Here is a 23,504-nt window from a genome sequence, read left to right as displayed (position 1 = left end):
ACCTCCCAAGCCAGATTAGTAAGGTTGCTGCCCATCCTGCGGCCAGATCAGAGGTAGAGGACATCCCAATGGGACTCCACGGCATCCAAAAGTTGTTCCAGTGACGGGTTGCTGAACCGGGGGCTGCAGTCTTTTTGCCTTTCAGGGCCATGTCTTCTTTGCAGCAGTCATGGTCTGGAAGCACTGAGATGAATGCGCACGGCTGGACTTTAAATATGGTGCCTGGTGTGATGAACTGATGGCAGGCAGGCAAATGAGAGCCTGCCCGCCATGGAAACGGCATGCTTCCTGGGAAGGCCTAACTAATGTGGTGGGTCTGGGGTGATACTGCATGAAAACCCCCACCACAGCCACAAACATCATTTTACAAGCCCACCATCGCACTTAGTGCAAATCTGGGCCAATTCTGCCCATTGAAGGATTCATCAGCGCTTAGATGTGACTGGAAAATTTAAACAATTGAAAAACATCCTGCAAATATTTCCACAAGAGTTCTCATTCCAAAAAGGGTATGTCCAATGAATTGTTTGAAATTTCACAGAAATCTCATCATTGCTGAAAAAGCAGGAAGTCACCAAAAGTATCCAAGTTATGCCCCAATTTAAGGAACAAAGAATAAGTGTTTGCAACCTGGGTGTGGAATTCCTTCCATGTTTCTGTTGGAAATGTAATAAGGTAATCAGTTGTAACTGTAGAAGGGAGAGATGTGAACTGAATAAAACGTGCTTTATATTCTAGGTGTGTTCAATTGCTTAGTAACAAAAACTGCTGCAAGCAAAACAACCTGATGCTGTACCAAACATTCTGGAACGTTCCAGAGCTCGCAGTTGCTCAACAGTTGGTGAATGTTCGTGCAATGTAGTGTCACATAATTTTGAGCAAGCTTTCATCAACAGTGTCTTGATATTGCTATGGAGAATTGTTGATGCTAGTTGGATGACCTGTATTAATTTGTGTTACAAGGAATCCTGTCTTGATTTGCTACATCCATAACTGTTCATTTTCTGCCCAACTGATTCTGTTCTTAGCAAATTATACTACTACTTCCATAACTGATGAGCAATAATCTCATCTCACATCTTGACTCTAAGTAGGAGCATTTCTTGGAGTGCTTTCTAGCTCCCTCCCGATAAAAAAGTGTGACCAAGAATTTATCGGGTGACTTGCTCCCCCTTCAGAGTTGCTAAAAATGTTGATCACATATTTTGTCAGTCGGGAGACATGCTTGACCAGTCCAACATTTCAGGCTCCTTAATGGGCCCAATCCTGCCCCAATTCAACCCATATATCATTACGCTCACTCCCCTCCTTCTAATCATCCATCCATTAACCCATCAATCCAGCCACCCACACAACACCAACACAATTAACTCACCCACCTATCCATTCACCACCAATCCATTGCGCACCCATTATGCTGAATCTTCATCATTTCTCTCTTTCAGTGTATTCCAGAATCAGCCCGTTACAATGTCTCTGAGGGGAAATCTCAGATTGCTACAAAGACCCTGAATTACATTGCAAAGATGAATCGTTCCTGCCTTCCTCAGGGCTCTTTAATGGAAACTGAAGTGGTAAGACCAAAAAGTACTCCCATATTCGTAGCAAGTTAGTTCCCAGTGGCTGGAGAAAATTGCATATCACCAGGATCATATGTTAAATAAGATCTTCGCTGGGGGAATGTCTTTTAGAATGCTCTAAGAATCGGAGAATAATTGGAAAGAAGTAACTACAAAATAGTTAGGTTGAATATAAGATGGCTAAAGATTGTAGTTTAGTTAAAGCCAACAAGCTGACAGGTCAATGAAAACCCAGGTGGAATGTTTTTCTTAATGCTTTAGTTTGTTGTATCTTCAATTCCTAAGGGCTGTCAATGTTGGTGCTTTATTGACTGCAAACATTATGAATGTCATTTTGCAACCAGATTTCCTTCAATCTGAGCTTCTGAGTTAAGAAAGTTCACATTTATCCATTTGCTGAGAAAGTTCTGATTAATACTAATTTGGCCATACCTTCTTTAGTAGCTTGGGTGGTGCAAGATGGGGGAGATGGGGAGTGGTCTACATATAGCTCAGTGCCCTGAACTGAAGCCTTGAGCAACTGATGCTCATTATCCAATCCACACTAGAATAGATGCCTGGGCAAGGTCTAGCTCCAGAGGCAGTGTCTCCCCACAAGAGCCGGCACTGGTAGGACCAGGAGGGGGAAGGTATTTGTGATATAGGTACATGGGCAGCTGTTTTGTACTCAGCTAAATTCTAGACACAGCAATGAGTTGAATGTCCAGTTAATGGGTTTTTGGTTAAAGGAGGGACATTAGCCAGGATAATTCCAACAATGTCAATAACTTGGTAGTTTTTATATAGCACCTTTAGCCTGCAGGAATTCCCAAAGTTTTCACAGAGGTATGAGAAATAGAAAAGATGATGAGCTATGATGGGAGAGTTTGGGAGGTGAGTGAAAGCTCAGTTGAAAAGATGGGTTTTCTGATGTTTTTTTATAGCTGGGAAGAGAGTTGTTCCCAGAACATCAAATATTAGCACTGTGCCAATGAGTGGACCTCTCAAAGCTACAAGATGGTCTCTCAGAACTACCCTGTTGAAAATACAACAGGGAGCATGATATCAAAACTCAGTGCTGGAGAAAGCTGCACCGATTGAGTACGTGCATAGGTCATCAATGTGATAGGATGATCTTGGCTGAGAGGAGAAATGACTGACAAATTTCTGATTTGGATTTTTTTTAAATCTGTAGCCAAAGAAGGGGACACTCTTTGACTTGATAGATACAGAGTACAGACGCACAACACTACAGTCCTGGTTCATCTGGTAAATGCTGTCTACCTTCAAACTATATCCAGATATTTAAACAAAGCTGTAAATATTCTGTGGGTAACACAGTGTGGCTCTTCTCCTTCTGCTCCTCAAGTTGGTGACTCCTATGAGTTACAGGCACCACAGTGCTGAAAACTATTTGGCACCCCTCCCCTACCCCACCTCTGCCTTCTTCAGTTGGGAATCTAGATGGTCAGTGTTGAGACATTGAAGTATGTAAGGCATCATGGCTTAGCCTAAATCTGTCATTCACCTGACTTTCAGTTCAATTTTCCTGCAGTGGTCTTTAGATAGTAAATAGGGCCAGTGAATTTCTGCTTACCACATTGAGATGGTTGTAACTATGGGAGGAATTTAGTCCAGGAGCCAGGGGTCCTACTGAAATCAGCGGGATTCTTGAGGGAGTGGGAAGGAGCCAGCCAACCCCGATCAAGCAGCAGTGGGGATGTTCACTGGTGACTGTACAATGTTCAGCACTATTCGCAACTCCTCAGATACTGAAGCAGTCCATGTCCAAATGCAGCAAGATCTGGACCATATTGATGAGTGGCAAGTAACATTCGCGCCACAAAAGTGCAAGGCAATGACCATCTCCGACAAGAGAGAACCCAACCATCATTCAATGGCATTACCATCGCTGAATCCCCCACTATCAACATCCTGGGGGCTACCATTGACCAGAAACTGAACTGGACTATAAGTACTGTGGCTACAAGAGCAGGTCAGGGGCTAGGAATCCTATGGCCAGTAACTCACTTCCTGGCTCCCCAAAGCCTGTCCACCATCTCCAAGGCACATGTCAGGAGTGTGATGGAATTCTCTCCACTTGCCTGGGTGGGTGTTGCTCCAACAACACTCAAGAAGCTTGACACCATCCAGGACAAAGCAGCCTACTTTATTAGCACCCTTCCAAAAACATTCACTCCCTCCACCACTGACGAACAGTGGCAGTAGTGTGTACCATCCACAAAAACACTTCAGAAACACACCAAGGCTCCTTAGGCAGCACCTTCCAAACCCATGAAGACTACCATCTAGAAGGACAAGGGTAAAAGATACATGGGAACATCACCACCTGGGAGCTCCCCTCCAAGCCACTCATCATCATGTCTTGGAAATATATCTCCGTTCCTTCACTGTTGCTGGGTTAAAATCCTGGAACTCCCTCCCTAACAGCACTGTGGGTGTACCTGCGCCCACATGGAAGGCAGTAGTTCAAGAAGGCAGCTCACCACCACTTTCTCAAGGGAAATTAGGGATGGACAATAAATGCTGGCCGAGCCAGCGATACCCACATCCCATAAATTAATTTTAAAAAGCTGGCCAATTAGTGAAAGTGATGCGCTGGGCCCTCCCAATTATGTGACAGGGAGGGGCCCTTTTGCTGATCTTGCTGATAATGGTGCCTGCTGACACCTCCCTTAGTGCTGCTCTGGTCATGTGTCCAACATTGTGATCTACATTAAAAATTGAAGGCGGAGTTATACAGTTTGCAAACAAAACAGCCTTACTCTCATTCCATACCATGGTGCTGTAAGATTACTCTTAATTGAAAAAAACATAGGTGGCTATATTCTATAATGTAAACTTGTGCTGCTCTTGGATTATTTTGCAAAATCATATATTTTTCACGACCCAGGCTCCAATGTCAAAGAAGTCGTGCTGTATTAAGTTAAGGTGACAACTCATGTCACTGGCTGCCGCCCTAGATTTGAGTTCCATTCTGTTACCCTCAGAGTATCCCATCACCCCCTCCCCCTCTGATCTGCGACCCTCAGACTGGCCCATCAACTTCTTCCCCTCTGATCTATGACCCTCACACTGGCCCATCAACCTCTCCTCCTCTGATTTCTCTTCCTCAGGCTGTCCTATCAGCCCCTCCCCCTCTGATCTCTACTCCTCAGACTGTCCCATCAGATTCCCCTCCTGCTGACCTATACCCCTCAGACTACAACTTTGCAAGTCCTTCCATCCTCCTGTGAAAGGCAGCAGTGAGATGACTGGCTTTCCCCCCCAATACTTCAACATTGCCAGCTTTTACTTTCAGGGATCTGACAGCCCATAATCCCCATTGCCATTTGCTTAATTGTAAAAGGTAGGTGTAATACCATTCAACATGCAAATGAATGTTAACAGCCTTCTTAGCTATTGAAATTGGCTTCCTGCCCCAATGATGCTGCCTCAGCGCCGGCCATTTAATTTGGCCATCAATTTCGGCCATCAGAATTCCTGTTTGCCCGCTTCCCGTCACAAAGCCCACTTCAGCAATTTGCAGTAAATGTTGCCCTATGTCTGAGATTAACTAGTTTAGCACATGATGAAACCTGGGTCGGTTGGAACTTCTGTTATACCTAGCAAGTGTACTGACCCACCAGAACATAGGGTAATGTCAATAACAGTCTTCCATTCTCATGTATTTGGGAAGGTGAGCTAACTTGGGCTCTCGGTTGGCTGAACACCTATAGATTGAGCCATGATCCAGATTTGAGAGTTACCAGGGATAGTTGGATGGCCAGATCTTCCTATGATGGAACTCCCTACCCAATGAAGCACTTTCAATCAAGCGGCCAATGGCAGTGAGCCTCAAAGTCACCACCATCAGTTTGGGAGCTGAGGAATTCAACTGCTTGAGCTATGGATCTCAATATTGCAGACTTCCACTTTAAAAGAATTTCTCCCTGTAATTACAACAACATCCAGGACTCTTTCAACTTCATCTGGATCTCCCGTGGCTTTGCCCATTAGAAAGTCAGGATAACGGGGAGATTCCCTCACAGCGTGTTAATGTTGTTGTTATTGAGGTGGGATCTACACCTTCTGGAGCTGTGGATGCACCATCCAATGAAGGAATTCTTTAACTTCAGGTATGACTGCGTGTCATAGAACAGTGATGACCAAATAAGAAGTGGGTGCCATACAGACTAAATTTAATAAGTTATAGATTTGGCATCTCAATCGACCCTTGAATCAAATAAAATATTTCCATTGGTGACAAGAATTGCTAGAAATTGAACAGTATATGGCCTATAGTGATAATCCTATACACTCGTATGAGAATATTTCTTATCCAACTTACATGACTCAAGAAATGTGGATCTTTGAATTGAATTGGTAATAATATTGATCTCACTAGGTGACTAGGTAAACAGACTATAATATTCCACATAAGCAACATGATATCCGTGGGACAATGGATATACCTTTATCTTTGGCTACATCTGAGCAATAATGAGATTTTGCAGGAGCAGCACATCTTGCTGCATGTCTGGTTAGTTACACTTGTTTGTGAAAATTTAGTTTTTAACATTTGTTTTTCCATAGAGTTGCTAGAAGTGTAAGCTGATAATGAGACAACAGGAGCAACTGGGCATCTGAAACTTAAGTGAACAATGGAACAAGCAGTGCATCTCCTTAAGCAATGAGATAAATAGATTCAGAAATAAACAGAAAAATGATTGAGAAGGGGGGTGAATTAGAGAGGGTGAATTCAAAGTCAAATCAGGTGCAAAAAGGAAAATAAATAGGTATGAAAGACTGGATTAAAAGAAAAAAATTGACAGAATGGAAAAGTATGAAAATTAAATTTGACATTTTTAAATCCAACAGCAATTCACAATCTGACTCTTCAATCTTAACTGTTTAGTTTTTGGGCAAAAGATGTTGACAGCGATTAACATATTGTTAAAAGGGTATTTGTGCTGTTAATTACTAGACTATGGACAAATTCAGCAACTTCATGAAAATTATGGGGAGGTTGAGAGTGAGATGCTGTTTTTCAAAAGCTCATGGCAGAATAGTATACATTGGCCAGTAGTTTGTAGCAATTTGCAATCCATGAGGTATCTCTTCCTCATCGCAAGTTGTTGGCTGATTTGCACATTAATAATGGTGTTGTATCAAAAGTGATGCCATTATTTTTTCAGCAAATCTTGGGCTAATAAATGTTTATTTGTGCCTGTATTTGAAGGAGGTCTGAAGGGGTTCTTTAAAGCATTGGGCCAATTTAGATGGTCTTGCCCTGGCTCACTTGAGTCAGGCTTGTGAGGATTGACTGCTGTTTTATAAAGATTTCCTGAAATAATATGCCGACATTTATTTGGTAAAATAACCTGAGTTGAAACCGATTGAAAGAGGGTGCCTGTTTTGAAGTAATTGACTTCCTTGGTTTTTCTAGGTTGGGAACTGCATTTGCATATTATGGGCTGGTTCTAACCAGCTCAGAACTATTGGAAAACAATCCCGTCTGCGCCAAAGCAGGAGGTAGCAAGGTATCAGATGTGGTCACTACATTGGAGACCTGCCATTGTAAGATGTTCAAAGCTGAAGACTACCAGACCATGATCATCAGCACCTTGGGAGAATTCATGCGTAAGATTTTGAAAATTCTTAATTATTACTCATCCTTTCTGTTGCACGTAATTGTGGGAATTCATGAATTCATGTTGAATCTATGTGACTCTGAACATTGCATTATGTGTATGTTGAAAGCTGGAGGATTGTCCTGTTCTTCCGCTTTCAAATGTCTTCAATGTAAAATATGACATAACATTGGTGCAGCTTTAGACAGCTGGGAAAAAAGGCAGATATCTCATGGTCAAGAAGAAAGATTCGTAAAAATGTTACTGTGAAAATTGGTCGGCAAAACCCAAATTACATACTCCCAGATAAGGATGCACACAGTAGAACTTCAATGCAATAATTGGACAATAACTCTACATGACTTCTGCATCTAAGGTTACAGTTCTAAGAAGCAACAAGTTCTACTGGCAAGTAAATTGCACATTCCAAAGCTGCATGTTCGTTAATTTTTTTTTATTCGCTCGTGGGATGTGGGCGTCCCTGGCTAGGCCAGCATGTTTTGCCCATCTCTAATTGCCCTTGTTCAGAGGACATTTTAAGGGTCAACCACATTGCTGTGGGTCTGGAATTACACATAGGCCAGACCAGACGGAAGACTTCCTTCCCTAAAGGACATTAATGAATCAGATGAGTTTTTACGACAGTCGGCAATGGTTTCCTGGTCATCATTAGACTTTTATTGAATTCAAATTTCACCATCTGCCATGGTGGGATTCAAATTCTTGGTCCCCAGAGCATTACCCTGGGTCTCTGGAATATTAGTCCAGTGACAATACCACTATGCCACTGCTTCCAATCCTTACAGGGACCATTCAGTTTAAAAGAGAATATCAGGCCCCTGTTCACAATGAAGATAACACCCTACTTTTCAGCTGCAGATTCTCCGTTATTGTTGTCTCGGGTCGCAGATGTGGTAGTTATGGGTCTAGACTTGCAGACAATGCTTTGGTAAACTTTACCTTTTATTGAACATTATATATGTACAATACAGACTCAGCACGAGGCCCCACATAAAACTATCTTTCTCTGTGCTCTGTTGTCATGTGACCTTACATCACTGTTGATGTAGACCATATATTTACATATTTAACATTAACCCTTTATACAACAGACTTCAAGTGTCACAGTGCTATAGTGTGTACACTCAAGAAGTTTCAAAGCCACTCCAACATCCAGTAACAGCAAACTTTGAATATGCCACCATTACTGGAAGCACAAAATCTAGCCCAATATCTCTGCCATTTCCTTATACCACTTTATGGTTTCTCCTGTCTTTGTCTCCGCTTTGACTTTTGCTAATCTCTTCCTTTTTAATTATCAATAGAAGTTTGTACAATCTGTATTTATTTATTTTCCTTGCTAATCTACTTTCATATTTTCTTTTCTCTTTATCGATTTTAAAGTTATCCTTTGATGAATTCTAACATTGTTGGACAGGTTGCATAAACTGGGACAAGAGACACTCCCAAGTAAAATTAACAGTAATGAGCCTAGGTATTGTTAACAAAATGTAAAGGATATATTTATACTTTCGGGAGCTCCCTCTTAATTCCATACCACAAAGAATTTATAAGGACTGGTTGATGAAAGTAATATGCCAGGAATTCAACTAAATATATTGCAAAAAGAATTGAATTATATACTTAGTTGAGGGTAGTGTTTAATAAAGGGCTGGTGCATAATGCATGACTTGGATTTGTAAAAGGTACTATATAAATGCAAGCTCCTTTCTTAATAGGGGATTTCCTGATCAGGGGAGCATAACAAAATTTTCTTTATGCTTTTAGATTCCTCCCCTCCTTAGAGGTGCCATATCAAGCAAAGGGGTAATTTAGCTCCCTAAACTTACAAATAACACTTATGTTTGGCAAACTTAGGCATGACTGTACACTGAGTACATGGAGAGAATCAAATTGCTTGCAGGTTAAATTTGAAGATGTTCCATTAGCCTGTGTGAGTCAGCTTAATGAAAAGGCTGTTCTTACATTCAGCGACATTCTTAGCCACTATAATGACAAACAAAATTATTTTCTTCTGATACGTGAGATCAGTTTGTATTAGCAGTATACACCTAGGCTGTGCCTCACACACTATCATTACCATGGTGAGACTGCAGTGACATGTTACTGATGATATAGTATCGGCCAAACAGCAAGAGTAATTTCACTTCACAAAGCCTTTATTTTCTTCACCCCTACAAAGCACAGACTTAAGGTTACTGGGACAAACTCAATTTATGTATTACAAGCATCCAAATTAGTTCTCACATTCGTATGCCAATGTTAGAATTAATTTGCAGCATAGGATGAGACCGTTCAGCCCATTTTGCTTATGCCAGCTACTTGAAGGAGCTATCCAAATAGTCCCTTTCCTCCATCTGTGCTCCTTCTAAATCTTTTAACATATTTACCACCCTTTCCCTTTTCTAAGTTATTGAGGTAGATTTTCAACCCACCACTCAGTTTTAAAACTAGCACTGTGAATTGGCAGGCTCTCATAGCAATTTTCATTTCCACAGAGATAGCAAGTGTCAAATCCGCAACGTCAGTTTCAAGCAGGGGTGACAGTTTGAAAATCCACCCCTTTATGGACTCTGCATTCACCGCTGCTTCTGGTGCAGCATTCCATGTGCTAGCAACTCTCTGTTTTATTGGTGATGTTCTTATGTTTATGTCATCTGCTTAACAACTCACTGAACAGTGTAAGTATTAATTTACCACACCGATAAACCTTCCTAAATTTGAAGACCTCAAATACATGGTGCATTTTCCACCCCGAATGGAGGCACTGAGAAATCTGAGCAAATTAAAGAAGAGAAGCGAAATCTGATGCCAAACTGAACAAAACAGGCTCAGAAGGCCCCAAGTTTCATCCTTGCTGCATGAAGACTTAGTTGACCTCAGCCAGGCCAGTATTTGGAAGAAAGGCATGCAGCCAGATTTCCCATTCAGCCATTGAAACCTGCTCCATTACTACCAGGACTCTCCCATTACAGCAACAACTGCACCTGGAACATCCTACCCCACCCTCCTGGGCAGATAATCTGAATCACCTGCCATCAATGAGGAAGAAAGTTCCTCTGAATAATTGCTTTAAACAATTTCTCATAATTTAAGCAAAAACAATATATTGCAGAGGCTGGAAATCTAAAATAGGAACAGAAAATGCTGGGAACAGTCAGCAAGTCAGACAGAATCTGTGGAGAAAGAAAACGAGTTATTGGCTTGAAACCGAGTTATTGACTTGAAACCTTGGCCAGGTTTTTTGCCCCAATATAGGGGTGGGGAGGGCATGTAATTTCATGCTGCCAGCCAGCACTAACCCACCCCCATCTTCACAGAGGTTAGATGTTGGGGTGCAAGTGATAGATAGTGAGTTATGGTAATTAAAAGGCTAATTAAGGCCATTGATCAGAGGCAAATTGAATTTTTCATTCAGCTTGCTGGCCCTCCCTTGGTGTTGGGAGCACATCAGCTGCCTGGAGGCAGCCTCTTGGCAGCAGACCAGGGGAACAGTGCTCCAGGAAGACTTTGAGGAAGCCCCTCACCTCCCTGGCTACAGCTGTGGTCTGGTGGATGGGGCCATTTTTATTTCAAATAGCAAGCCTCAACTCTGGCTCCGACGTTGGTCCCAACCCAAAATGTAAAATCCTGCCTGTCAGCTCAGTTTCTCTCTCACGATTTAGACTCAAGTCCTCTGGTTTTACACTGTTGGTTTAGTTCGAAGTAACAATCTTAGTTTACCTCATCAACATCAGTTAACGTTTACAGACCTCAGTGATTCCTTAAACCTTCTCCTTTGACTGTAAATCTGACACTTCTCCCTAACCTTTCCACACAGTTTATTTACCCTGAACTTAAATCAGCCTTGCTACTCTTTAAACTCACCCTCTCCAATGCTTATCGTGGTGTTGCCAACAGAATTGGATACTGCACTGATTGTGTTTGCTTAATATAAGTCACATGTCAGGGCTAACTCGAAGATGCAGTGGAATTTACTTCACTGCTGTTTGTGGGGTCCTGCTGTATGCAAATTGTCTGCTGTGTTTCCCTGAAAAGAGCTTCTCATCAACACCCCTGTTACAGTGTGAGACAAGCAATCAGAATATTGTAAAACTAACATATTTTCTGGTAGTTTTGAATTTCTTGTATTGTGATTCTCAGGCACAAACTTCTGTGCTGTATGACTCCATGGTGCCACACTCCTGGAAATGGATATTCAACATGAAGTTATGAGGCCCAACACGGGTTTCCTTGGAAAAAAATTGGAAGAGGGACATATGCTTAATTGGAAAATTCTGAGCAGCCAATGCAAGATGTTGGGAAAAGACTACAATCTTTTAAAGCATCTTTGTGTCAGCCCTGACACTGTGGTAACACCATGCCTCTGAGGGTGAAGGTTGTGGGTTCAGGTCCACTCGAGAAACCTGAACACAAGATCTAAGCCAGCATTCAGGTGCCAGTACTGAGGGAGTACTACACCAGAGATATCATCTCCTGGATGAAATATTATAACCTAGAGTGAGCATAAAAGGTTCCAGGATACTATTTCAAAAAAGACTTTTCCCAGTGTCCTGGTTAATTTTTAATCCTCAAAAAATACCTATCACAGATGATCCGATAACTTATTTAATTACCGTTTGTGTAAGCTTGTTGTGTGCACAATAACTGCCGCATTTCCTTGAATTACAAAAGTGACGCTCAGTTTGGGCTCCGCCAGGGTCACTCAGCTCCTGACCTCATTACAATATTGGTTCAAACATGGACAAAAGAGCTGAACTCCAGAGGTGTGTTGAGAGTGACTGCCCTTGACATCAAGGCAGAATTTGACTGAGTGTGGCATCAAGCCCTAGCAAAATTGGAATCAATGGGAATCAGGGGAAAGTCTCCACTGGTTGGAGTCATACCTAGCACAAAGGAAGATGGTTCCGGTTGTTGGATGTCAATTAGCACAGTCCCAGGACATCACTGCAGGAGTTCTTCAGGGTACTCTCCTGGGCCCATCCATCTTCAGCTACTTCATCAATGACCTTCCTTCCATCATAAGGTCAGAAGTGGGGATGTTCGTTGATGATTGCACAATATTCAGCACCATTCGCGACTGCTCAAATACTGAAGCAGTCTATGTGCAAATGCAGCAACCTGGACAACATCCAGACTTGGGCTGATAAGTGACAAGTAACATTCGTGCCACATAAGTGCCAGGCAATGAACATCTCCAACAAGAGAGAATCTAACCATTGTACCTTAACATTTAATGGTATTACCATTGCTGAATCCCCCACTATCAACATCCTGGAGGTTACCATTGAACTGGACTAGCCATATAAATACTGTGGCTGCAAGAGCAGGTCAGAGGCTAGGAATCCTGTGACAAGTAATCCACTTCCTGACTCCCCAAAACCTGTCTGCCTTCTACAAGGCAGAAGTCAGGAGTGCAATGGAATACTCTTGCCTGATGAGTGCAGCTCCAACTACACTCAAGAAGCTTGACATCATCCAAGACAAAGCAGCCCGCTTGATTGGCACCCCTTCCACAAACATTCACTCCCTCCACCACCGCCGAACAGTGGCAGCAGTGTGTATCATCTACAGGATGCTTTTTAGGAACTTACCAAGGCTCCTTTGACCGCACCTTCCAAACCCACGAACTCTACCATCTAGAAGGACAAGGGCAGCAGATACATGGGAACACCACCACCTGGAAATTCCCTCCAAGCCACTCACCATCCTGACTTGGAAATATATCACAGTTCCTTCACTGTTGTTGGGTTAAAATCCTGGAACTCTCTTCCTAACAGCACTGTGGGTGTACCTACATAACATGAACTGCAGTGGTTCATCACCACCTTCTCAAGGGCAATTAGGGATAGGCAATAAATGCTGGCCCAGCCAGCAACACCCATATCCTGTAAATGAATTAAAAAAAAATTGTTGTAAAACCATTTGAGATGTTCTGAGGTCTTGAAATAGATAAACGCAAACCCTTTAAGGACCAAAACCACTATAAACAGCTCTTAGAAAAATCCTTTTTCAGTGGTAATCTTCCAATGGAGTCATTTTAAAACTGACACTAACCCAGTGAAACACATCATAAAATGTGTTTGTTGAATAATGGCTCTTAGGAGTTACCTTAAGCAGCAAATTGCATTGCACTTTGAAGAAAAGTTCCCTTTTAAAGTGCTCGTCAGTAATTGACAGATATGACCATTTCCAATCAACACAGGATCTGGTGAGGTGATCTCTCCAACCTTGAATAACCTGTCACCAGTCACTGTCCACATGGTGAACGGTAATGTCAGTGAGGCAATGGGGGAATGCCTCATGGAAAAGTGCAGGAAAACAATAGTTTGTACTCGACTAATACCACATTTGAGGAACACAAACTCAACATCTAATTTTAGTTATTTTATCAGTTTTAATTCATTTCCAATCCCTTCAGTTGATTCTTTCCCCTCAAGTCTTACACACAATTTGAATGGAATTATTCTGTTCTTACCTTACAATTATACTGTCTTTTCTTTCAGTTGTTCCATTTAGTCCTTTCGTCATTGAGACACTGGGAAGACGTCGCAGTTTAGCTTTAACTATGGGGGCCTCTGGGATTTTTTTTCTCTTCCTCAACCTGTGCAGCAGCAGGTAAGATGGCTATTGTCTGCGTTGGAGATTAATCACACCAAGGCATAATTTCGTACGTAGAAATCTCATTTAGTATTTGTGCACAAAAGAGGACAATACAGCGAGAGTTATTGTACTGTCTCAAAGCAGAATACACAAACACTTGCTTAAACGCATTTTACAACTAATCAGTAAATTTTGCACAAGTCAATCCGCTTATTTGCATACATTAACTGACCAATCCATGTTTTAGTTAATTTCCATTCCCACCACAACAGATGCTGTGCCTATGCACTTGGTTATCACAACTTTGATTACATTCGGCCTGAGAAAGAACAACATGGAATGTCTCAGGGCTCATCCTACAACAGTGGTCAGACAAGATGGTATTGTTCTTCAAGGTTGCAGTGTTTTTCTCTTAGGCCTAAGCATTTAATTCAATTTCTCCATTAACCCTTTCAGTACTAAGTGGGCTCCCTATAGTTGTCTAGGACACCACACTTCCCCCCTTTTGTCCTAAAAGGACAATCCACCACCCTTAGCCAAGTTCTATGTATCCTAGCCACTGGGCTTCATCCTCAGTGGAATCCTGACTCCTGAGAACAGAGAGGGAATAGACAACTTGCTTATCACTAGGATTCTGGAGGTTCTGCAGTCGGCAGGTAGAGCGGATGCAACAGAGGACGAGCTGGATAACAACATACAAAACAATGAGTAGGGCAAGACCTATAACAAGGTATTTGAGCAGGGTTTTGAAAAGGCCCCCAAACCATCCGATATTAGGGAGCCACCCCCACCAGTCAAAGGATTTTTCCTGGGCAACTGCATGGAGGAGGCGCACTTGGTCCCGAATAAAATGTACATCAGTCTCAATTCTTTGGTCCTTCTTAACGTAAAAACAACATGTCTCATTAATAGCTGCACAGACCCCTCCTTGCGCTGCTAGCAGGAAGTCCAGGGCCATACGTTCTAGAGGACAGCCTTGGAAAGGGACTTAGTTTCCAACTGCAGATTCTGAATGGCGTCAACAGTCTTATTCTCAATAAATTCTATTGTAGTGGAAATATTAATAATGGCCTTTTCCAGCTCTGAGACCCCTAGACCTGGGATGAGGGCCCGGATAAATTGGTGGAATCCGGTGTTGCGGGTGACAAGCGGGTTCCAGGTTGATCGTTTATGATGCTTCACAGGCCCTAGATGGTTGTGGAGAGAGTGAATAGTAAGGTTCTTGACCCCAAAGGCCTCAGGGACAATATAGCCAATGGTGCAGGTGCCCGCCCAGACGACAGGGAGGGTTTTGTATGCCCTGTTTCCACAAAGCCAGAATGAGCCATTGCGGACATGGGTATGGTACCAATAAGTGGAATTTTGGCAAAAGTTAAGCCACTTCCAGACGAAATAAGAATTTTTCTGGTCATACCAGCGGACGCGGCAGGTCTGACTGAGCTGCAGTGCCCCCAGGGCCAGCAAGGCAGGGCAACCGGACTGATTTTTGTAATTGCAAGGCCTGGACTCTTCAGTATAGTAGCCATTAGAGGTCCAAGTGGAGGTGGAATTGTTTAAGGTGAGATTGTATGACCGTTGGCAATTACACCCATCCCCATTAAAATATGTGAGTCTCTCCTCAGATTTTGGGACCTGCGAAAGACACTCCACCTCATTGGCCTTGCATTCCCAAAAGGTAGCTGTAGGGCCTGACTGGTTGTGGAATTGGAATCAACCCTCCTAGTAGTTATAAGCAGCAAGGTAGGCACAAGACCCCAGTGGCAGCACGCCCACCCGAATACTACCTTTGGTATAATTTCTTCTGACGCATAGCCAGGCCTCCCCCTTAACAACCACAAAAGTAGGTTCCTGGCTCCAAATGGGCACTCGATGCATGTGTTACCTAGGGGCCATGCGGCACCTGTAGGGAAAGCCAGAAAATGCATCTCTGAGGAGGAGGGGTTAACAGGAAAATGAGTACGAATCCAACATTTAGTCCGATTAACTTGCGAGGCTACGGCGTGCATTCGTTGAACCGCAGAATTGGTATTCCATGACCCCACAAGGACCACGCAGGACAGGACCCAAATCAAAATCAGCATTCTGATGGCTCAGTTAAAGTTCCTGCACAGGCACTTCCGTCTGAGGTCAGCGTCCGCTTGACGTGCGAGGCATGGATCCACAAAGGTCATCCTTCAACCTTCACGTCCATATGGGTGGTGAGCAGGACTTGGAAAGGTCTCTCCCATCGAGGTTCCAAACAGTTCTTTCTCCTGAAGGTCTTTACCAGGACCAGATCCCCAGGCTGGTATTGATGACAGTCTTCAATGGTGGGCTTTTTCTGAGCTCCTACCACCTGTGTATGCAAGCTCTTGAGAGAATTAGTAAGTGTTATACAGTAGGTAATCATTCCCTCATCCATAGCGTGCATGTCCATTTCCCTAGCAGACAAAGGTGAGGCCACCGGGAGGCGCATAGGACATCCCATTACAACTTCATAAGGAGAGAGGGAGGTGGTACGGTTAGGGTGAGAGCGCACAGTCATAAGCACCAGGGGTAGAGCCTCAGGCCATTTCAAACCAGTTTCTTCACATAACTTAGCTAGTTTATTTCTCAGAACACCGTTTTGTCTTTCCACTGCCCCAGTAGACTGAGGGTGGTATAGGCAGGAAGGGTGATGGTTGCATTGTAAGGCCTTCAACAGTTCCTTTATCACTTTAGTGATAAAATGAGGTCCAATATCACTTGATAAAGTCTCCGGTATCCCAAACCTGGGTATGTATTCACGTAACAACAATTTTGCAACAATAACATTTTGTCGGGTGGGATACACCCCCACCCATCGCGAGAACAAACATACTATAACTAAAACATAATTATATCCCATACATTTGGGCACTTGTATAAAGTCCATTTGTAGGTGTACAAATGGGCCCCATGGCTGGGGTCCTGTACCAGCAGTCACTGTGGGTGTCTTGCCTGGGTTATGTCATTGACAAAGCAGACATTGTGAAGCTATTTTAACTGCCATAGCGAAAAACCCAGGCGCAAACCACATTTGTTGTGCCATCCTGTTCATCCTCCCTTTGTCCGCAAGGGTAAATGAATGTAACATGTGGGCAATCCAGGGTAGGAGTGAAGGAGGGGCAACAGTACGGACATCAGAAGAAATCCAGAGGCCGTCAGAGCGTTGTGCGCATGATGCTTGAATCCAACTGTGTCGTTCACGGGTAGATGCCTGTGACTGCAAATGAACAAGATCAGTTAGACTAGCTACAGGAGAAGGGGTTGCAGCCTGATAACAGAGGGGAACCACAGACCCAGTGAGACCGGCCGCGGCCCCACGGTCAGCCCTATCATTACTGTGAGAAACAAAATCATTGCCCTGTGTATGGGCAGAGCATTTAATAACAGCAAGGGAGGAGGGGAGCTGGATAGCCGTTAAAAGATTAGCGATGAGCTGCCCATGGTGGATGGGAGTTCCTGCTGACGTGAGGAATCCTCGCGGTTTCCAAAGCTGTCCAAAATCATGTGTCACACCGAAAGCTTATCGAGAGTCAGTATAGATATTAGCAGATTGTTTGGCAGCAAATATGCAGGCTCATAAAAGGGCAAATAGTTCAGTAGCCTGGGCAGAGCCGGACAGAGGGAGGTGTGATGCTTCAATAACAGAGTAAGAGTCACAAATAGTGTAGCCGGTAAGTAAATCGCCACTTGGTGATCAAGTAGAGGAGCTGTCGACAAAAAGAATGAGGTCGGGATTTAACAGAGGATGATCCTGTAGATCTGGGCGAGGTAGAGTGGAGTGCTGGACAATAGTGGAGCAATCATGAGACTCACCATCTTCCTCCGTAGATAACAGGGTAGCAGGGTTAAGGGTGGTGCATCGGACAATAGTTAACGAGAGATCCCCTAAAAGGGCTGTCTCATAGCGGGTGACACGAAGAGCAGTAAGGTGTTGGGCAGCCGAACGGTTAAGGAGAGCCGCGACTACATGGGGAACATGTAGAACAACAGGGTACCCAAGGTAAGGGACTGGGCGGCGCCTACAGCAAGGTAGGTTGCCGCAATGGATCGAATACAGGAGGAATAACCGCGCACAACAGGATCTAAGCGAGTACTGTAATAAGCAACCGGTCACTGGGCATCCCCATAGGACTGGGTAAACCCCCCCTGTGAAAAGCCGCAATGCTCGTGAACATAAAGATGAAAAGGTTTAGTATTATCTGGAAGGCCCAGGGCGGGGGCAGAAATAAGGGCTGTCTTGGGGGCCGCAAAAGCAGCTTGGGAGTCCAATTCCCAAACGAGGCTCTCAGAGGCTGAAGGGATCCACTGCCTACAATACCCCGTCATACCAAGAAAAAGTGTCAGGTCCTTTTTAGCACAGGGAAGGGGATGGGAGATTATGCTGTCAAAACGGCATTTGGCTAGGAGTCGAGCTGGGCCGTCAAGAACATGGCCCAAATACTTAACATGGGATCAGCAAAACTGTAACTTTTCACGAGAGGCCTTATGGCCTTTACGGGCTAAAGCTTTCAAAAGAGTGAGGGTGTCGTCGAGACAAGTCTGCTCAGACGGCAAGCAGAGAAGCAAGTCATCGACGCACTGGAAGAGAGTTGAACTACTGGGAAAGGAGACATCGGCGAGATAAGCCTGAAGGGCGCAGGAGAAAATGTTCAGGCTTTCCGTATACCCCTGGGGCAACGAGTCCATGTATACTGAGTACCATAAAAGGTGAAGATGAAGAGAAATTGAGAGTCGAGGTTTATGGGTATGGAGAAAAAGGCTCCAAAGAGGTCAACAACAGTATAAAAAGTGGAGTTAGGGGGAACACAGGTAAGTATGGTAGCCGGGTTGGCCACTACTGGATAGGCCAGAATCACACAAGTGTTTACTGCCCACAAGTCCTGGACAAACCGCTAGGTATTCTTGCCTGGCTTCCGCACAGGGAGTATAGGAGTGTTGCAGGGGCTAACAGTGGGAATAACAACACCGGAGTTTAAAAGTTCTTGAAGGACAGGCTTTATGCTTTCCATCGCCTCAGGTTTAAGAGGGTATCACCGATGGAGAGGTTTAGAGGGATCCAACGCACCCGAAAAGGTTCTACTGATAATACCTGACCAACATCATTAGGACCCTTTGCCCACAAAGTATCGGGGATAGTTATCAGGGCATCAGGGGAATCAGTGGTTACACTGCCTAGAGCACGGTGCTGAAAATAGACAGGATACTCAAGGGGCATAGAGGGAAAAAATTGAATGGCCTGATCATAGATATTCAGGCAGCCATCCATCAATTGCACAGATGATTGGGGATCTGTGCACCGAAGGTGGTACACCATAGGACCAAGGTCCTTGGCCTGATACCCAGCGAAGACACAAAGGGTGACATGAGGTGCAACGTCCTTCCGGTCTTGAAATAGTGGTTGGCAGCTGGAGGGACACGGAGCCAGCAACTCCTTCAGGTCCGACGCAAAGGGAAGATATAGAAAGAACATAGCTTATACTCACCCAGATGGCCTGTTACCTCACGAGCATACTGATGATCCGAGCAGGCAGAGTAGTGTGCTGTACAGTGAAGATCCCAAAGCCAGTGTTGCAGGGGCGTGTAGATGGCTATCGCGGCAGAAACACAGCGGTCAGTCAGAAGCTGGAGTAGCACAGTCTTGAGTTTATCGGATAAATCGCAATGTCTGAAATTCCAGCACCAAACGTGAGGATGACGAGAAGTATCTTCTTGTAGAAGACCGATGACTGTGGAGTAAGTGGACTCGGGAACAACCCAAAAGATTGACCGGGACGTCGGCCCCGAGGAGGAATCGATGGGATCCTTTCCTTCCGTTCAGGTCAAAGGGCACTTCTTCGGAAATTGGCAGTGAAAGCAGTTGTCCCGAGACCCCGACAACGGAAATGAAATCCCTAGAGGGGGTGACATCAGGAGCTTCGACAGGCCGAAGGGTAGAATAAGTCGCTCCAGTGTCAATAAGGAAATTCAAGAGATGGCCATTAACAGACAAAGGGATAGTGTGTTCCTCGACGGTAATGAGAGGTAAAAGGGTGTGGCGACCCTATTGTGTCAAACCCCCAAATGAATTGGCTACCGAGTAGGGGCTCGTTTGAGGAGCAGAATAGTGATTCGATTGAGGGGCAGAATAGGGATTTGATTGAGGGGCAGGATGAGGATTCGATTGAGGGGAAGGATAAGGATTCGAGTGGTTTGATTGAGGCACAGGGGTTGCTGAGGCACAGCTTGCCCCGGAATTGCAGGTGGCCGAGGGCAGGTTCGCAACCAATGACCCTCCCGGCCATAATTATAACAATTCGAGCAGCCACCCCACCTTGGTCCCACCTGGTGGCCTCTCCACTTGCCTCGCCCTCGATTTCCCCGGACACCCTTTTGCCACATATTCTGAGGCCACATAATGGGTTGGGGTTGGTAGTTATAAAAGTTGGACAGCTAAGAAGCTAATTGAGGGCCAGCGTAAAATACAGGGGCCAAAGCGGGCGCTGTGAGCGGAGGTGCAGGTGGAGACATCGCCAATGGATCGTCTACCACTGGTGCCATTATCCCTTTCTTATGGGGTTTCTGGCATCGGTTCAATTGGCGCTCACAACGTTGGAGGGTGCTAATAATTTCTGAAGATTTTCCTTACCTTCCCACCCAATGCAAGTAAGGATAAAGGCTTTCTTAAGATCAGGCTGCAATCCCTGTACAAGAGCATTAACAAGAGCCGGAACAGAATCCTGAGGATTAGCACCAGAACATTTTAAAAACACAGTACGGAATCGTTCAACATAATCACAAACATCCTCGTCAGGTTTTTGCACTGTATTATGGATTTTGTGCCAATCAACTACATCAGGTAAAGCCTTCCACACGGTCGCACAAATGCGCTGCCAGAGTTGTGTCTCCTGATCCGCAGTAAGAGGGTCAGGGCCAGGTGGCTGCCACTCACAATTTTCCCGAATTGGTCGCCAACGCTGGGTACCCAGACAAGTATCAAGAACCATATCTATATCATTACAATTAAGGTTATGGCATTTACAGAGAATCTCAAGTTTCTGTCTAAACTTTTCAACTCCCTCTTTAGGGTTGGGGGTGGATGCAACAATTGCTCGTAACTCAGAAGGTGTCCATGGACGGTAAACTTGCATCTGACCTCCCGCAGGGTTAGGGTATGCTCTCATTGGCATCTGCGTCGCAGCGCCGGAGGGTGAAGGGTCCGAGTTGCGTCTCCGTTGGGAGCGGGAGCAGGTTCGTACACCGGTAGTACTATTAGGTTCTGGCGCACCCCCGTGTGGCGGTGGAGCCGGCGGGGCAGCTGCAGCCGGGGGTGGAACTTGTTCAGGATCATCATAAGGAGGAGGGGACCGGTAGACAGGCCAGTCCTGTTCGCTGAGCTCATCATCGGACGGCAAGAGCGCTGGGGGCTGCGTGGTTCGCTGCACAACCAGGATCCTGGATTTCCCTTTCCGATCAATTTTCTTGCGCTTTTTCTCACATTCCTGGCTCCTTTTTCTTGACTCATCAGCCCGCCTCTGTGTTTCGTCCTTCCACTGGACATACGCAGGCCAACCCGCGTTCTTCTTACCTGACTTCTCGACCTCCTTTAAAACAGATGCTAAGCGCTCAATTCTATCCCGATTAAAAGTTCCGTCTGGTGGGAAGCTCTCTCCCTTACCTTGGGTCCATTTTACCCAATCAGAAACATGTTGGACACTTTCAGACCCATAATGGACATACATGTAAGCATTTGGGGTTCCCTTCAAAGGAGGAACATGGGGTTTCTTTGATGCCATATTACCCATTCATATTTGATAATAGACACAAAAAACACAGCAACTAAATCTCCAACTCCAGGGGACTCGAACCCTGACTACACTAATACTACTTTTCAACTCCAGGGGACTCGAACCCCCAAGTACACTAACACTACTTTCCAACTCCAGGGGACTTGAACCCCTGGGTACACTAATACTACTTTTCAACTCCAGGGGACTCGAACCCCAAGTACACTAATACTACTTTTCAACTCCAGGGGACTCGAACCCCCAAGTACACTAACATTACTTTCCAACTCCAGGAGACTTGAACCCCTGGGTACACTAATACTACTTTTCAACTCCAGGGGACTTGAACCCCCAAGTACACTAATACTACTTTTCAACTCCAGGGAACTTGAACCCCGAGTACGCTAACACTACTTTTCAACTCCAGGGGACTCGAACTTACATGTACACTAATACTATTTTTCAACTCCAGGGGACTCGAACCCCTGAGTACACTATCACTACTTTTCAACTCCAGGGGACTCGAACCCCCGAGTACACTAATACTACTTTTCAACTCCAGGGGACTAGAACCCCAAGTACACAGTAACACTACTTTTCAACTCCAGGGGACTCGAACCCCTGAGTACACTAATACTTCCAGACTAATCTCCTAAATACTTAAATAGATAACTTACGCTAATAATCAGCCACAGGCAAGCGAAGGCAGATCACAGGCCAACGAACCCCAGAAGCCCAAATGGGGCTGCCACGGACTGAGGAGTTCTTGAACCGCGAAGTCTTAATGCTGGCGCTCCGTGACCCAATCCTAGGGGTTAGTCATCTCAGCGGAACTTCCAGAAACTGTCGGAGATTAATCACACCAAGGAATCATTTCGTACGTAGAAACCCCATTTATTATTTGTGCACAAGGGAGGACAAGACAGCAAAAGATATTGTACTGTCTCAAAGCAGAATACACAAACACTTGCTTAAAAGCATTTTACAACCAATCAGTAAATTTTGCACATCTCAGTCCGCTTATTTGCATACGTTAGCTGACCAATCCATGTTTTAGTTAATTTCCATTCCCACCACAACAGATGCGGTACCTACGCACTTGGTTATCACAACTTTGATTACATTCGGCCTGAGAAAGAACAACATGGAGTGTCTCAGGGTTCATCCTACAACAGTGGTCAGACAAGATGGTATTATTCTTCATGGTTGCAGTATTTTTCTCTTAGGCCTAAGCATTTAATTCAATTTCTCCATTAACCCTTTCAGTACTAAGTGGGCTCCCTATAGTTGTCTAGGACACCACATCTACTGGTTAAGAATCATCCCGATTCGGAAAAAGCTTTTACTTATCTCCAAACAAGCTGTACACAAAACAGTACCCCAAAAATATCTCCATGCTTCGTGGATCTCCTAGTCATCCCTTCACCTACTTAGTTCCGTTTCAAGCTGCCTGCTCCTCCATCTTCTCCACATTATCCATTGTCCAGCTATCCCTGTCATCTCAACTCCTCTTTTTGACATGTCTGTTCCTCATCCTGAATCCATTCCTTGATCAGTCCATTTAACAGTCCCTACCTTTTCTGTAGCTGCCCTTTAGCCACAATACCTTCTTACAGTGTACCGCTCATTTATCCATAACCTTTACCTTTCAATCTACCTTTTCACTCACAATCCCTTCCTTCACTGTATGTGTCCCTTTGTTGTTCCTGGTACCACCTGCTCTGAAAATTCAATCTTAGCATTACATTTAGGAAAATAAATTTTCTGCTGCAGGCCGAATGGTAAATTTGTAATTCTTGTTGTTTAATTTAAGCTTTACTTATTGTTGTTTTAACAAATTTTAAATCAGTGGCTGGCACAGGGCAAGCTGTGGCTGTAGTATTGTAATTGCATTGCTGGCCTCCCATTATTTACAAACT

General features: G+C 44.4%; 1 protein-coding gene across 4 annotated transcripts in view; it reads left to right on the top strand.

Moving 5' to 3' along the window:
• svopl (SVOP-like) overlaps positions 1-23,504 on the top strand; it is a 131,220-nt gene that overhangs the window by 87,182 nt on the left and 20,534 nt on the right. For all 4 annotated transcript variants that reach the window (XM_041215733.1, XM_041215732.1, XM_041215734.1 and 1 more), the window contains 4 exons: positions 1,446-1,574; positions 2,755-2,828; positions 7,009-7,202; positions 13,720-13,831. In XM_041215733.1, the coding sequence (XP_041071667.1) occupies positions 1,446-1,574; positions 2,755-2,828; positions 7,009-7,202; positions 13,720-13,831 (509 nt within the window). The remainder of the gene's footprint in view (positions 1-1,445; positions 1,575-2,754; positions 2,829-7,008; positions 7,203-13,719; positions 13,832-23,504) is intronic.

This window comes from Carcharodon carcharias, chromosome 21, assembly GCF_017639515.1.
Source record: "Carcharodon carcharias isolate sCarCar2 chromosome 21, sCarCar2.pri, whole genome shotgun sequence".
Taxonomy (NCBI): domain Eukaryota; kingdom Metazoa; phylum Chordata; class Chondrichthyes; order Lamniformes; family Lamnidae; genus Carcharodon; species Carcharodon carcharias.
This window is presented reverse-complemented; position numbering and strand designations above follow the sequence as displayed.